Genomic DNA, 18,209 nt, shown 5'->3' on the forward strand with positions numbered 1-18,209 from the left:
TATCTAGACCTATGTGCAAATAGAACTTGCATATTTGTGTTGAGATCCAACCAGTCCATCCTAAAGGAGATCAGTCCTCGGTGTTCATTGGTAGGACTGATTTTGAAGCTGCAACTCCAATACTTTGGCCACCTGATGAGAAGAGCTGACTCATTTGAAAAGACCCTGATGCTGGGAAAGATTGAGGGCAGGCGGAGACTGGGACAACAGAGGATTGGATGGTTGGATGGCATCACCGACTCAATGGACATGGGAGTTGGTGATGGACAGGGAGGCCTGGCGTGCTGCGGTTCATGGGGTCACAAAGAGTCGGACACGACTGAGTGACTGAACTGAACTAATTTGTGCTGAAATCATCATAAAGATTCAGACCTTTGCTGGTTAAAACTTTGTTTTCCTCTGAAATAAAATTTAAATTTCATATTTTTAAGCAATCTAACTTGGGAAAACTTTGTCCTTTGTATATAACACTCTATGTAAATATATAAAGATTATAATTTACAGTCTACATCTGAAAGTAAAATTTAGTTGCATTAATACTGAATTTTTAGATCTTGAGCTAACCAGATTTCCATATCTATACCAATAAAAATGTAGTGTGATTAACATGAAGCATTCATAAAATGTCAACTAAGTGCATAATAACAACTTATATTACCAAGGGCTTTTTAAAAGAGCAACTTGCTTACGAAACATTTCTTATTATAAAAAGGTCTTTTTAAAAGGTCTTTATTGTAACAGCAGGTAAAAGATTTCTTTCATTTTTAACTACCATATTAGTATTCAATAATTTTTGTTATTAACTATACACTGCTTAAAGAAAAATTGAAGGTAATATAACAAAATTAAGTTTGAAGTAATTGTGTTTGCTCTTTTCTTCAGAAATAGATGTTTTTCTGGAACTCTCCTGCTTTTTCGATGATCCAGCAGATGTTGGCAATTTGATTGCTGGTTCCTCTGCCTTTTCTAAAACCAGCTGAACATATGGAAGTTCATGGTTCACATATTGTTGAAACCTGGCTTGGAAAAACTTAGAAAACTAAGATCATGGCATCTGATCCCATCACTTCATGGCAAATAGATGGAGAAACAGTGGAAACAGTGGCAGACTTTATTTTGGGGGGCTCCAAAATCACTGCAGATGGTGACTGCAGCCATGAAATTAAAAGATGGTTACTTCTTAGAAGAAAAGTTATGACCAACCTAGACAGCATATTAGAAAGCAGAGACATTACTTTGGCAACAAAGGTCCATCTAGTTAAGGCTATGGTTTTTCCAGTAGTCATGTATGGATATGAGAGTTGGACTATAAAGAAAGCTGAGCGCCAAAGAATTGATGCTTTTCAACTGTGGTGTTGAAGAAGAGTCTTGAGAGTCCCTTGTTGCAAGGAGATCCAACCAGTCCATCCTAAAGGAGATCAGTCCTGGGTGTTCATTGGAAGGACTGATGCTGAAGCTGAAACTCCAATACTTTGGCCACCTCATGCCAAGAGCTGACTCACTTGAAGAGACCCTGATGCTGGGTAAGATTGAAGGCGGGAGGAGAAGGGGATGACAGAGGATGAGATGGTTGGATGGCATCACCAACTTGATGGACATGAGTTTGGGTCAACTCCGGGAGTTGGTGATGGACAGGAAGGACTGGCATGCTTCAGTCTATGGAGTCTCAGAGAGTCAGACACCACTGAGCGACTGAACTGAACTTTTCTTCAGGACCACCCCCAGTCTCTAGATGGCTCCATTTTCTTCCAGATAAAAAGCAACCCACAGGCAGCCTCCTTCAGGTTCACTTCTATCTCAATTCAACATACATGCTACAGCCAGTCACTTGAATGATTTTCTCACCTCCCTCACACATATCACCTCTCGAAACCCCATGGACTACAGCCCACCAGGCTCCTCTGTCCATAGGATTCTCTGGGCAAGAACATTGAAATGGGTAGCCATTCCCTTTTCCAAGGAATCTTCCCAACCCAGGGACTGAACCCAGGTCTCCCACACTGCAGGCAGATTCTTTGCCATCTGAGCCACCAGGGAAGCCTGTATCAACTCTACAAAGGCCAATTAGCCCTTTCTCCTTTCCACTTTCCCTTCTCTTTGGAATCCTAGCTCATTTCCCCCAGGAATTTCCTTTCATCCACATTATTCTCTCCAGTATCTTTGACCTCATCTTCACTGAGAGTATTCCTCAGCAAACAAACCCATTCGAGCTGCTCCAATCGTAAAAACACAAGCAAAACATCCACTTATTTCTCTCTTTTTTTTTCCTCTCAGCCAGGCTACATGAGAGAGGAACCTGTTCCCAAAGTTTCTGTTTTTTCATCTTTTCACTCATTGATTTTAAATTTTCATTTGCAAAATATTGCAAAAAATATAAAACAAAATTCATTCACAATCTGATCACTTTTAAAGAAAAGTTATTTAATAAACAAAAGTTTCCCTTCTTTGTCCAGGCCTATCTTTGTCAGGGGGCTCCTAGAAAATTCGGCCAAGGTTTTCTTGGCCTTTGGCCAAATGGCCATCCTTCCTTCCTCTGGGATAAAAATGAGCCATCTCCTGGATAGCAGTGCAGCATAAAACATGCTCTTTTGTTTCCAGGAGTAATTTATATAGCCTATAACCAGGGGAGGAAATAACCACAAGCAATCATTTTTAATCATTTTGTCTTTCTCTGTGGCATGAGAACTTTTGAATATTTCTGTTAAAGAAGAGAAAAAATCTACTTCTCAATGTCCTGTGAAAGGTAAAATTGAGCTTGAATATCATCATTTTGTTGATGTTCTTTGGTGTATGAAAAATGAAGCAGTGACCAGATTATATCATGGAGCTTAAACACAGATATTTCTCTCGTTTGGCTGTTTTCACTCTTTTAGCTTTTTGAATAATTCAAGGCAAGAAGCTACATCAGCAGAGAACTGAGAATCTAGTGGGGATAGCATCTAATAACCATATTATATTAAGTGCAAAGTAAAAGGGCATTTCTGACTGAATCTGTCCCTTGGTATTCTGAACTTTTCACTCCCTGTCTTATGACAAGAACCTATTAACTAACTTGGGACCTGGTCAAGAGAAGGATTTTAGCCCATAATTCCCCTGAATATCACACCACCTGACTTCTAACAGTTTTTTACTTTTCATTACATCTGAACATACTTATCCACGGATGCTCAAGAAACAAGATTAAACAAAAATTGTCTTTCAAATGCAGTAAATACTATATAGTTTTTACCATCACAGTCCCAGACCTCAAAGCAAAACATATAGAGGCAAGACCTGTAAGGGTCACGCAGTGATCATGTTACGCAGTGATCATGTTACACAGTGATTCAGCCACTGGAATACTACAGGATAATATTGTAACTCTTCTTTCTCGCCAAGAGAAATGGGGAAAATGTTGAGATGTCTCGCCAAGAGAAAAGGAAAAGACAGAAGAATAACTGGATGAGGGAGCACGATCAATGAAGGGGGGTTTGTTTGTGTCAAAACCCCCTTGACTGTGTTTGCTCACTTAGTCAAGAATGTAACAGGAGACTGGATGAGTGTCGGCCCAGGTCTGCGGAGGCAGGCCAGTCAGGAACTGAAAAACTGAGAAGAGTCAGAGGATAATGGTCTAGGTGGTGAGTGACATGGCCTCACCCAACATAAATGAGCAGGAAGTACAGTACTATCATGTGTCTGGATGAGGGGAGAACCAGAAACACCTGACGAACTGTACTAAGATACCGTGCCCCGGAAGAGAATATTTTAAAGGGACATCTCAAGAACCAACTCTCAGAAGTTTACCTAATATAAGTCAACACCTTCAGGACTTCCCTGGTGGTCCAGTGGCTAAGACACCATGCTCCCAGTGCAGGGGACTGCAGTTTAATCCCTGGTCAAGGAACTGGATCCCACATGCCACAACTAAAAAGACCCTGCATATCACAATGAAGATCAAAGATTCTGAGTGCTACAACTAAGACCCAGTGTAGTGAAATAAATATTTTTTTTTAAAGTCACCACCTTCAAGGACAATTTAGAGTTGTTTCAGTGTAATGCATCCCAAAATTGGTGATACATGAGAATTATTAGAGGAATTCTTTTAAGAACTCCTTAAAGAACTTCTTAACTCCTCTAATCAACTCTTTTCCTCCATCAGAAGAGCTAGGAGTAGAGAGCCCAGGGTTTTCTTTCAAAAAAAAGTACTATCTATGAGTGACTGTTACACTCAGCAAGGTATGGAAACCTCTACTTTAGAGATCACAATGTCGTCCAAATCCATTATTTCATTTGACCATCATGTCCTTGTAAAGATGTCGAAGGCTAACAGAATCACTTTCATGAAAACTTGGTAGTTAGTTTTCTTGAAGAGTTCCTGTATTAGTCAGTTCAGGCTGCTATAACAAAATACCATGAACAGGGTGGCTTAAACAATAAACATTTATTTCTCACAGTTTTAGAAGCTGAGATGTCCAAGATCAAGGTACCAACAAATTCAGTTCCTGCTGAGAGTTTTTCTGGCTTGAAAATAGCTGCCTTCTCACTGTGTCCTCAATGGCGCAGGGAGAGGGAGAGCTTTACAGAGGAGAGAGAGAACACAAAGAGAGTAATAGAGAATGTAATACATAAACTATTTACAATGGTGCAGCAGGATTTAAGAAAACAAAAAGGGCTGATGAAATACCTGCAGTGTGGTCATGGAGCAACGCACTTTTGACCAGCTGTTGTCCACAAACGTTAAGGCTGTCATCGATTTGCCCAGTTTCACAAGACTGTGGTGAGGCTGCTGTTGACTTGCTCATTTTCGGAACCAGAGTTACTGGTGTGATGTTGCTGATTCCTTTTCAGAGCTTGTGAATTAATTGGAAGTTATCTTGATTACCAGTGGTTACTTGTTCGCAACTTGGGACTTTGACTGAAGAACAGCCTTTACCTTTCTTGAATATGAAAAATTAGCACTTTCAATTCTCAGTACTCTCTTTTGGTCTTCTATCAGCCAAACCTATAGAGGAAACCATAAGAGATTATCCAGATGGTAATTTTTCAAGGTATGATTTTCAGCTTGTGTTGCCATTTAAGCAACTTAAGCACCAATTACTGTGGAGAAAAAATAGCTCTAATTGCCAAATCTTTATAATTCATTATATACATTTATCTATGTATATATATATATACACACATACACACACAATTTATCATATTAAATTAAAAAAAAAGTTGACTGTAGACTATTTAGAACATCCTGACAAAGTTAATATGGAATTCAGTATAAAATACAAGGTATAAGAAGGAAGTGATTTTTTTTGCCCATGATTATTTTTAAATGATTTGAACTTCCAAGGCACAATTTAAAATGGGTAGAATGTTATCTCATGAGATATTGGTATGAACATATATGACTCATTGAAGAGATTTTTTAACTGAATGAGGATCAGTTCAGTTCAGCTCAGTCGCTCAGTCGTGTCCAACTCTTTGCGACCCTATGAATCGCAGCATGCCAGTCCTCCCTGTCCATCACCAACTCCCAGAGTTTACTCAAACCCATGTCCATTGAGTCGGTGATGCCATCCAACCATCACATCCTCTGTCGTCCCCTTCTCCTCCTGCCCCCAATCCCTCCCAGCAATGAGAAGAAGGGTGAAAAAACTCAGATAAGAAACAAGAAACTGACTGTTACGTACACTGTCAGGTTGGAAATGGACTAGAAAAGAACCTCAGAAGTGTGAAACAACACCCAGCGGTCTTCACACTAATGTAGAGACACATGCGATAAATGAGGCTTAGGCAACAGGAGGCCATGGGAGATGAGACACGGGGGTTACCGACGCTGGGTATGGTGAGACTCCTGGCTGGAATACACACAAATGAGAAGAGAGTGCGGGGAAGTATCCCGGACTGACAGCGCTGGTACGTGGACACCAAACATAAAATGCACTGCAGGAAATACTGCGGAAAGACGAGAGGAAAAACCTGGGACACAGTTATGAAAATACACTACAGAATGCCAGGTCAGAAAATCAGAGTTAAGCACGCAACCATAGATTAAAATAAGGTGCTATAAACAAACAAACAAAAAGTTGTTAAATACATGAACTTTAAAAGCCCTGATTTGGGAAACATATGGTCACGATAGCTTCAATTGTCTATAAATCTCTTCTTTTACCAAAACCAGAGCATCTGATGACTTTTTATATGCCAAAAAGACTAGTCTCCCAGGAAATCAGGTATTCATGCTTAGTCCTGTCAGACTGAGACTCCATGGGCTGTAGCCTGCCAGACTCTTCCGTCCATAGAATTCTCCAGGCAAGAATACTGGAGTAGGTTGCAGTTTTCTACTTGAGGGGATCTTCCCAATCCAGGGATTGAACCCATGTCTTCTGTGTCTCCTGCATTGCAGGCAGATTCTTTACCCTCTGAGCCATCTGGGAGCCTTCCAGGAAATAGAGGACATGGCAAATACTGAAACTACTATCTGGACTGCCAAAATGACCAACAGGAAGGAACTAATTGATAAAGTGGAAGGTTTGGGAACCTTGAGAGAATGTGATCATTTCAAGGTTGGTGATACCTAGTGAAGATAACTCAGACTGTTGATTCCAGTTCTGCAATCAAAAGTGACTCCATAAGGGGAGGGGGAAGGAGCAAGCTTGCAAAAAAATGTCTCTTCTGACAAGCTAAACTGTTAAAAGAATGGAAGTATGCATAGCTAATGAATATAAGAAATGGTAAAATCTTTAACCTCCCTCTCCCAACTAACTGACAATTTCTTAAAAGGAAAAACAAAGCTCAAGTCAATAAAAAGAGTTTTATAAACTATGTGTAGAGACAAATGTAAGGAAATGGTTACAGGATAATGTAAGACTTAGCTTCTTTAAAATTTTTTACTTTTTTTTAAAATCAAGAATAATCTTCAGCCTAGAAAGTTAAGTGGGTGATAAGCGGGAAAAATAAGTAGGAAATGAGGTCCATCATAGGTACAAACAAGTCTTCAGACCCGGACAAAATTCATCCTGAAAGACTTTGCAGATGGTAAATGGAACAAGGCAAAAAAGACTAGACTGGAAATAAAATTTATATTAAAAGAAAAAAAAAAAAAAAGAGTAGACTATACAGCTACAGATTGGTCAATAATGTGGATTCCAAGTAAGATTAGACTGAATTAGTTAAAAGGCAGTTTATAGTATTAGAAATGGTGATCTCTAAAGTAAACACAGATTCATTAGGGAAAGACATTACAAACTAAATTCAGTTCCTTTTTCAGATGGAATAATGAGAATGGGAGGGCAAAGAAATGGACTAAATTGTTCAGTTCACCTAGATTTCAGAAAAACATAAATAGCTCATGGTAGCCAAATGGCAGAGGATTGTCACACATTAGACAGCCCACTTAGGCATCGTGTCTTAGGTTTACTGGACTGATACTGAGCTTAAAGCAAGCAGGAATACAGTGACGTGACATAGGGCTTTGTCCTTGCCTCTGTTGTTTGTTATTTTTATCACTAAAGGTACAGAATTAATGATTTTTAACTTATCAATGCTGTTACCAGTCAAAATTGCCAATTGTGCAATGTGATAAAATCAGGGTACAAATATTTTTAAACAGAGAATGACAGCTTAAATCTAAGACACAGTTTAATCAATACCAGACTGAAGTCTTGTCTCAAAAAGCAGAAGCACACACTCTGCTTGAGGAATAAAGGTGCTGCTCAGTTTCCAAATATGGTTTATCATGAGAGTAACAGTAAATGGCAGACTGCATTGAGAGCTCTTATAAATATTACTGCTAAACTTCAGAGGTGTGCTGCAAAGAAAGCATTACTCCAATCTGAGGTGAGGAAACTGATGCTAAGAAGTCAAGTAACTTGCCACAGTTCTCACAAGGCAAGTGAAAAAGTTGCAAATCAAATTAAATTTGTTTGGTCCCCAAATTCATGCTCTTTCTAAGACCATGCACTGCTTCAACACCTAAGCTCAAATGAGACACTGAATTATCTCATTTATAACTCCCAAATGTACTACAGAGCATTTTCTTTATCATAATCCTTCAGGTTATTTCAAAATGACCCCTCCTTTTATAAAGTGAAGAAAGGTTATCTTTTAAGTTGTGTCACTCAATTAGGTTCAAAAAAAAAAAATTAACTTCAAACATTCAAATCTTTCCAATGTGGTCCAGAACAGAAGTTGGCAAGTCATGGTTTGCAAGCCAGATCCAGTCCAACTCCTGCTTTCATTTGGCCCATGAACTAAGGAATGGTATTTGCATTTTTTAAATGTTTGAAAAAAAATCCAAAGAATACTTCATGATACATAAAAACTATATAAAATTCAAATTTCAGCACCCATAAATAAAACTTTATTGGAACACAGCCATGCTCATTCATTGACATGTTGTCTATGACTGCTTTCACGCTACAAAGGCAAAGTTGAATAGTTGTGACAGAGACCATATGTGGTGCTCAGTACTGTACACTGCTGCTCAACACACTACAAATCTCAGGGACACAGTGATCATTCGACAGCATTTCAAGTGCTACACACAGGGTCATGCAAACATTTTATTACTTTTATTACTAATGCAGGTTAATCCTATTTCAAAAAGTAAAGTGAATTTTGAGTGTTGTGCTTTTTAAGGCATGGTGGAATGTGGATTATTTTGTTATAAAATTATGCAAAAGAAACTAAAGAGACCATAGCAAAAATCAACAAAGCTAAAAGCTGGTTTTTTGAAAAAATAAACAAAATTGACAAACCATTAGCAAGACTCATTAAGAAACAAAGAGAGAAGAACCAAATTAACAAAATTAGAAATGAAAATGGAGAGATCACAACAGACAACACTGAAATACAAAGGATCGTAAGAGACTACTACCAGCAGCTCTATGCCAATAAAATGGACAACTTGGATGAAATGGACAAATTCTTAGAAAAGTATAACTTTCCAAAACTGAACCAGGAAGAAATAGAAGATCTTAACAGACCCATCACAAGCAAGGAAATCGAAACTGTAATCAAAAATCTTCCAGCAAACAAAAGCCCAGGACCAGATGGCTTCACAGCTGAATTCTACCAAAAATTTAGAGAAGAGCTAACACCTATCTTACTCAAACTCTTCCAGAAAATTGCAGATGAAGGTAAGCTTCCAAACTCATTCTATGAGGCCACCATCACCCTAATTCCAAAACCAGACAAAGATGCCACAAAAAAAGAAAACTACAGGCCAATATCACTGATGAACATAGATGCAAAATTCCTTAACAAAATTCTGGCAAACAGAATCCAACAACATATTAAAAAAATCATACACCATGACCAAGTGGGCTTTATCCCAGGAATGTAAGGATTCTTTAATATCTGCAAATCAATCAATGTAATACACCACATTAACAAATTGAAAGATAAAAACCATATGATTATCTCAATAGATGCAGAGAAAGCCTTTGACAAAATTCAACACTCATTTATGATTAAAACTCTACAAAAAGCAGGAATAGAAGGAACATACCTCAACATAATAAAAGCTATATATGAGAAACCGACAGCAAGCATCACCCTCAATGGTGAAAAATTGAAAGCATTTCCCCTGAAATCAGGAACAAGACAAGGGTGCCCACTCTCACCACTACTATTCAACATAGTGTTGGAAGTTTTGGCCACAGCAATCAGAGCAGAAAAAGAAGTAAAAGGAATCCAGATAGGAAAAGAAGAAGTGAAACTCTCACTGTTTGCAGATGACATGATCCTCTACATAGAAAACCCTAAAGACTCTACCAGAAAATTACTAGAGCTAATCAATGAATATAGTAAAGTTGCAGGATATAAAATTAACACACAGAAATCCCTTGCATTCCTATGTACTAACAATGAAAAAACAGAAATTAAGGAAACAATACCATTCACCATTGCAACAAAAAGAATAAAATACTTAGGAGTATATCTACCTAAAGAAACAAAAGACCTATACATAGAAAACTATAAAACACTGATGAAAGAAATCAAAGAGGACACAAACAGATGGAGAAACATACCGTGTTCATGGATTGGAAGAATCAATATTGTCAAAATGGCTATTCTACCCAAAGCAATCTATAGATTCAATGCAATCCCTATCAAGCTACCAATGGTATTTTTCACAGAACTAGACCAAAGAATTTCACAATTTGTATGGAAATACAAAAAACTTCAAATAGCCAAAGTAATCTTGAGAAAGAAGAATGGAACTGGAGGAATCAACCTGCCTGACTTCAGACTCTACTACAAAGCCACAGTCATCAAGACAGTATGGTACTGGCACAAAGACAGAAATATAGATCAATGGAACAGAATAGAAAGCCCAGAGATAAATCCACGAACCCATGGACACCTTATCTTTGACAAAGGAGGCAAGGATATACAATGGAAAAAAGACAACCTCTTTAACAAGTGGTGCTGGGAAAACTGGTCAACCACTTGTAAAAGAATGAAACTAGAACACTTTCTAACACCATATACAAAAATAAACTCAAAATGGATTAAAGATCTAAATGTAAGACCAGAAACTATAAAACTCCTAGAGGAGAACATAGGCAAAACACTCTCCGACATAAATCACAGCAAGATCCTCTATGACCCACCTCCCAGAATATTGGAAATAAAAGCAAAACTAAACAAATGGGACCTAATGAAATTTAAAAGCTTTTGCACTACAAAGGAAACTATAAGTAAGGTGAAAAGACAGCCCTCAGATTGGGAGAAAATAATAGCAAATGAAACAACAAAGGATTAATCTCAAAAATATACAAGCAACTCTTGAAGCTCAATTCCAGAAAAATAAATGACCCAATCAAAAAATGGGCCAAAGAACTAAACAGACATTTCTCCAAAGAAGACATACAGATGGCTAACAAACACATGAAAAGATGCTCAACATCACTCATTATTAGAGAAATGCAAATCAAAACCACAATGAGGTACCACTACATGCCAGTCAGGATGGCTGCTATCCAAAAGTCCAGGCAATAAATGCTGGAGAGGGTGTGGAGAAAAGGGAACCCTCTTACACTGTTGGTGGGAATGCAAACTAGTACAGCCGCTATGGAAAACAGTGTGAAGATTTCTTAAAAAACTGGAAATAGAACTGCCATATGACCCAGCAATCCCACTTCTGGGCATACACACTCAGGAAACCAGATCTGAAAGAGACACGTGCACCCCAATGTTCATCGCAGCACTGTTTATAATAGCCAGGACATGGAAGCAACCTAGATGCCCATCAGCAGATGAATGGGTAAGGAAGCTGTGGTACATATACACCATGGAATATTACTCAGCCATTAAAAAGAATTCATTTGAACCAGTCCTAATGAGATGGATGAAGCTGGAGCCCCTTATACAGAGTGAAGTAAGCCAGAAAGATAAAGAACATTACAGCATACTAACACATATATATGGAATTTAGAAAGATGGTAACGATAACCCTCTATGCAAAAAAGAAAAAGAGACACAGAAATACAGAACAGACTTTTGAACTCTGTGGGAGAATGTGAGGGTGGGATATTTCAAAAGAACAGCATGTATACTATCTATGGTGAAACAGATCACCAGCCCAGGTTGGATGCATGAGACAAGTGCTCTGGCCTGGTGCACTGGGAAGACCCAGAGGAATTGGGTGGAGAGGGAGGTGGGAGCGGGGATCGGGATGGGGAATACGTGTAAATCCATGGCTGATTCATATCAATGTATGACAAAACCCACTGAAATGTTGTGAAGTAATTAGCCCCCAACTAATAAATAAATAAATAAAAATAAAATTTGGATTCAAAAAAAAAATTATAATAGCAAAGCACCATGTTTATTATGCAGTGACACTTCAGCTGTGTTAAAGGAATACAATTTATTTTCACATTACCAGACCAAGCACTCATCACAATATTCCCAACTGACAGGAAAGCAACAGTAAGAACAATTAAAACTTTAAAGCAGAATATCTTATAACAGAATTTATTCAAACACACAAAAAATGAGAATGAAGGTGCAACAAAAGTTACTTTCCAAGTGGCTCATTCGTTAGCCAAGCAAACAGTTCTTCACTGACGGCGAGTTAAGTTAATTAAATTGTGTTTGACTGCAGCGGCTACAAAGTGTGTCCAGGGAAGATAAACACATTGAAGACGACTAGCTTTTGAGCAAGGACAGTTGCTTGAAGACACCAATTGTCAACTAAAAAACAAGGCAAATGATTTGGCTTTTCATGAGTCAATACATGTTACCAATACTGCCTAGTTGTTGATTACAAGAGAAGTCAGTATGGAGCTTAAAGTAACTCAGGAATTGGCCTCTGTGAATAGACTCCATGGAACAACTCCAATAGAGATTTTTTTTTTTTTTTTTAAGAGAAAAGATTTTTAAAGAACTTGAGAAAGCATCAGTGCTAACTGAAGCGGTGTCTGTGAAGATGTGCTGTAACTTAATGGTGGTACAGGCATATGGAGTAGAAAATGGTACTGAGCAAATTTACAAAGCTTGTGAAAGTGTAAAATGTTTAAAATCAATCTTTATGCATTACATGATTCATCATCAGGTATTCTGGGGGAACTATTTGAATCTATCATGTTATTAAACTAGTTAAGTCAGTGGTGAATTTCATTCACCCTTGCAGTTTTAACTATCATTACTTCTAGTAAGTTTTTGCTAGGAATAGAAACTGAATATCCTGACTTGCCCAACTACACAGCAGTTTGATATTAGAAGGAAAGTTTTATTGCAAGTTTTTTTGAGCTCAGAACCAACACTGAATTTTTTCTGAATAGGTATTATCTTCACCTATTATTAAAGAAATCTGAATAGATTTGAAAATTAGGTTTTGCAGATTTGATAACATTTCTTAGTAAATCGATTTAAAAACTATAAGGCAAAACAGCACTTCTTTGTGACATTTATACTGCAACAAAATCATTATGACAAAACTAATGCTGCTTACATCACAAGTAATGTCAAACCGCTTTATCCACTTCCTATGCTGTCAACCTAAAACAAGCAGCAAGATATCCATTCCTACACAATTTGCAGTGGATATGTTTTTCACACTCAACTGCTGTTTCAGCTACATTTTTGGATCCACTTAACTGTACAAATGAGGAGCATCCATCTAATCTTCAATAGGAAGTAATTAATCTGCAGTGTAATGATATGTCCATGGCAAATATCAAGGGCAGAATCTAAGAAAATTCTATAAAACACCATCCTAATGGTGAATATGCTCTAATAAAATCATATACGTATGGACTGATACAGTATTTGGTAATATCTAACTGAAGACATTTTCAAAGATGAAATACATAAAATCACATACAGATCAGCGTAACAGATGATCATGTGCAATCAATTTCAAACTCCTAAGTGAAATATTATCTTCTCAAAATACCTCAATTCTTATCAGTAGACTTGTATTACAAAAAAAATTGTACTCAAGTGTTCATATGTATTTTGAACTTTATCAATACAAAACTAGTGGAAATTTGTTTTCTCATTATGCAAGTATATAAAAACTTCAATTTTGCCTTTGGTCCCATAAAACCAATGTTTGCCAACCCCACTCTGGAGCAGTGCAGGACTGTTTTTCACATTAAGCAAAATCACAGTATGGTAAACATTCCTGTGAACAACTGTTCCTTCTAAAACCATTTTCATATCCCAGCAGTATTACCTGATAATACTTGTATATGTAGTCCTTTCTTTGGTTATGATCCATGTATTCCTATGAGGTAAATTTCCTAAGAAAATAATATGTGGGTCCATATTAGAGATGGGCAGAGAAGAAACTCATCATCCCAAACATCAGCAAAACTTTACAATTCCATTTACTTCTTCTCTAGTAGAAAGATTAGCTTTTCACTCTACTAATCCAATGGTAATTACAGACACCTTTAAAAACTAAACAAAAACACATCAAATATGGTACTTATGATGTCCATTTTTACCTAAGTCCAAAACATTTTTCAAATGTGTATTAGTGATTTTCAATAATATATTGACTAATATGTCTCAATAATAGAAACGTTTTCTAATTTAAAGCAATTATTTTTCCCTTCACACTCATTTGATTTTCTCACCATGACAGCAAATATCTAGATTTTGCCTGCACAGAATCCATTCACTTTCCTTCTGATAACACTACCCTCATTTTCTTTCGGGAACACCCCTTCTACCTCATTTCTGAATCCAATGTGTCCTGTGAAGATGGGAGAACATCATTTCCTGGGCCACAGTAATTGGCTCTGGGTTGGGCATGTGAACCAATGAAGGAATAAATGTCAGGATTCTGTTGAAACTGTTGAGAGAAACTGTCCTTTGTTTTGGCTGAGGTTATGAAGAAGGCAGTAGTCTAAAGTTGTTATGTGGTCATTTCACCATCACGCGTGAAAAATCCCCTTGACAACAAAAACAGAAGGGTAGGAAGCAAAACTGAGACAGAGTAAGACAGATAGATTCCTGAGCCTTACATCAGGATCGAGCATGTCTGAAGCCACTCCTATGAATGGACTTTTCAAATGCAATAATGTGCATGCCTACCGCTGAAGCCAAATTAGGTTTCTAGCACTTGCAAAGCCAAGGGTGCTAACTAAAGCACCTATATAATCATTCAGGTCAAACTCTAATCTTAGGTCATTTATTTCTAGATAGGGCCTTTAACCCATGCTTAACCTATGCTATGTTTGATCTCCAGATCTTCTTACGGTTTCTGAATGGTGGTGCTTAGTGGACACATATGGACTTAAGACTGCTGCTTTGACTTACCTTACCTTTGCCATCTTTCAGTAAGCGCGGCAGCACCTTGTAAAACCCCCTAGAGCGAACAGCACAATGATGAACTGTGAGATACTGCCACAGATATGTGCTCTGCATCTGCAATGATCTTAAAGTCATTCACTTCAAACTAGAGCAGTAATAACTTCATTTCTGGAAACATAATAGTATGACTTCATTTTTTAAAAGGAATGAAATGATACAGTTTATTTCCTTTGTTTATTAATGGCATTAGTTCTAATTAATTGTTCTATTAAAGAGTTCAGAGAAATAAAAAAACGTTTTTAAACTTTCATTAAGGAAAGCTTGGATACACCCAGCTACATACATACTCCTTACAATAGAGTTCCAACAAAGCAAAACAAAAAACAAAAACACAAAAGAATGTTCCTTCACCTCTGCTTTTCACATATGTTAAATTTATTCACATAAACTGAATTTTAAAAATTTCTATCTTCAGTTAATGAGTGGCATTATTTTACCCATGATCAGAGGAAAGGGGAAAGAGCAAGTTTAAAAAAACTACCTTTATTTTTTATTTCTTTTTCAGTTACATACTTTTAAACAGGGATGTGTTTCATTATTCAGACATTCAGGCAATGTTGACTTTATTAGTGTTGACAGAAAAGAAGCATAAAAATGCAAAACATTGTTGGCTTAACCTGAACATACCTGCATTACCTATTATTGACCAGTTTGTGTCGCCAAAAGACTTATTCCTTGGCATTAAAATGGAGCACTTAAAAATATTGCTAAAAAGCAAATGTCTACACACTGGTCTTTGCAGCAAATAAGGGTATTTATACTTTTAAAATATTTTAAGTCCATAATTGGATTAATATACACACCTTCTTATGTATAAGGAGTTCAGATCATATAAACACTGTACAGTCCAAAAACCCTACTGAGAATAAAACTAAACAGGCTTATGATAAGAAATACAGATATCGCATGTATTTACAAATATCATAGACACACAAATTTGGTCAAATACTGTAAAGAAAGAAGTGGTTTCACATTATAATGGCTAAAACATCCATCTACCTTGCTCAAAGCAAACAAAAATAAAAACTCAGTATGTAACTCCTGTAGTTTAAGACATCATGACAGTATACAAATAGATAAAATGGAAACTGTTGACCAAATTATACAGTATATGTTTTCTAGGCTGAGTGTAGATCTTTAAAATCAAGAACTTATAAAGATCATTTACAGGATTCCAAGCGACGATGAGAAACAACATCCTGATCTGCGCTATTCATATGGGTGCCTAATTCATCAAAAACAACACACTGAACTTTTGGCTAATAAGAAAATAAATTACAAAGTACAAGCAAATTTCTGGAAATGCAATAATGAAGTCAAAAATGTAGATTTATTTACTTTAATTACACATTTTAAATGTTACCTTGAAACAATAAAAATAAATAAGCTTGCCCAGAGGCACGCACTTAAAGAGACAAAAAAAAGGGGGGGGGCTGCATTGAAGGAGTAAGTAACAATTTCATAAACGAAAGGTGAATATGAGATCTGAACAACACTGTTATCTTTCTAGCCAGTCTTTTTATCTTAACTCTCCTTGAAAATTCTGGCTAGGAAAATGTGACAAAAGCATAACCTGTGTCTGTATGGCTTAAAACAAAACATTCTTGAAAAATGGAATGGGTTTCCTGTTTTTTTAAAACAGAACCGTTCGTTTCTTTGTTCATATGCAGGCACTTCAAAAGACTATGGGGACAAAGCACCTGACCCATCCTTTTTAAAACAGTTTTCAATCATCAAAACTATACTAAAAAGCAGGAAAATTCCAGAGAATCAGCAAAGTTGAATACCAGAGACTAATGTGCGCAGATGGCAATAGGGGGACCCCGTTTTTATTGCTGGGGGGGCCCCTTTTTAATCAAAGAGCAACTAATTAATAAACAGACACCATTGCGTGGCACATCCAAAGTTTTCTGCTTAAGGAGAATGTAGTCATTCAGCAGCAGGTTTCAGTGGGATTTCCTTAGACTTCAACCTCATACGATGCGGTGAGATTCACATTTATTCCTTCTAGTGTATTTCTCCAAAAACTCCAATGTATCTCATTTCTCAAAGTATTCATTTCTTGCTGTCTAACATACATCATTATCTGGAAGCATAAAGTTACATTACACAAATATTTTGCATTTTTAAAAAATAAGCACTTTTGCCACTTCGGCAACACTGTACTTCACATAGTGGTGCAACAAAAGCAGAGCTCATATTTGCCACGCTATTTTGTGATTCATTTTACCAACTACCATCGGCTGAACCCATAGAGCTTTTTCCTCAGTACCTCTGGGCAGTGACTGTACCTTGATTTCACAGAGAGAATGTTAATGTGATTCATGAATAGCAGTACCATCGGTAACAGTGAAATCAATGCAGATGTCACACAGATAATGAACTTCCCAAGGGATCACTTCTTTTAAATATTTGGGCAACTGTTTTCTCTGTTGCTTTATCCGCCGGGGAGAAAATTCCTGTTTGATTATGCTCTTACAGAAGTTATAAAAAAAAACAAAACAGGTTAGGTATATAACTGGTTGACATTTCAGATACTGTACTGCTTTCTACAACTGGAGGAGAGCTTCTGAAAAATGTTCTATAGAACTGTGTAAGTCATCAATACCACCTCATTGGTCCATTCCATTCACTGATGGGCAAAGCACTCACGTTTTGACAAAACTTTAAAGCTTCCATAAAAGTTAAATTAGAAAAAAAAAAAAAAAAAAATGACTGTAAGACAACCACAAAATGAAGTATGAAAGTATGACATTTTCGTTTCTAAGAGTGAGTCCTTGAAAATATATGTGGTCACTACAGAGATGATTTCAATCACAAGACAGCAGATGAACACGTAAGTAACTCCCCATGATCTGTCTGTGTCCAGAGTCATTTGTGGCGCTGTATAGTTTTCCTTTTCCTTCGTTTGAAAAAACAGCAGCACCTGCAGATGGAGAGAAATACTTCTTTTATTATAAAAATACTAGGGTATTGCAAAATAAGGTTGAACTCTATTGCATTAATGTAAGTGATCATAAAAGCCATAGGCTGGTGCAACAAACAGTGAGCATATCAATGAAGCATATATATTAGTGAAATGATGGCAATTATTACTATCATTTCATCAATGTGCTTTTTTAGAATAGCAAGACATTCTATGCAATATTAAAAGGAGCCACTAAACTGAAAGGGCTCTGCACCAAGACTAATTAAAAAGCCATAAAGCCCTGAACCCCAACTGACCCACCACATCCTATTTTAGATACTAATTTCTGCCAATTGTATGCTGTATATAAAGTTGATCTTATGTAGTCTTTCTCTTTTTTCCCGATTGTGGAATATGATTGGTGGAAGCCAATGTTAGAACAGCAATAATGAGCCTAACATTGGGGATTTTATTTTCACTAAGAATTAGATTTCAA

The 18,209-nt window shown here is 37.0% G+C and overlaps 1 protein-coding gene across 6 annotated transcripts in view; it reads right to left on the reverse strand.

Moving 5' to 3' along the window:
- Nucleotides 1-11,779: 11,779 nt before the first annotated feature.
- The window catches only part of CSNK1G3 (casein kinase 1 gamma 3), a 124,674-nt gene continuing 118,244 nt past the window's right edge, over nucleotides 11,780-18,209 (reverse strand). For 5 of the 6 annotated variants that reach the window (XM_061150899.1, XM_061150900.1, XM_061150901.1 and 2 more), the window contains one exon: nucleotides 15,273-17,731. In XM_061150899.1, the coding sequence (XP_061006882.1) occupies nucleotides 17,677-17,731 (55 nt within the window). In that variant the 3' untranslated portion in view covers nucleotides 15,273-17,676. Of the gene's footprint in view, nucleotides 12,175-13,660; nucleotides 13,728-14,162; nucleotides 17,732-18,209 lie in introns of those variants that run through there. The other variant, XM_061150898.1, reaches the window with a different exon arrangement.

This window comes from Dama dama, chromosome 9 (genome assembly GCF_033118175.1).
Source record: "Dama dama isolate Ldn47 chromosome 9, ASM3311817v1, whole genome shotgun sequence".
NCBI lineage: Eukaryota > Metazoa > Chordata > Mammalia > Artiodactyla > Cervidae > Dama > Dama dama.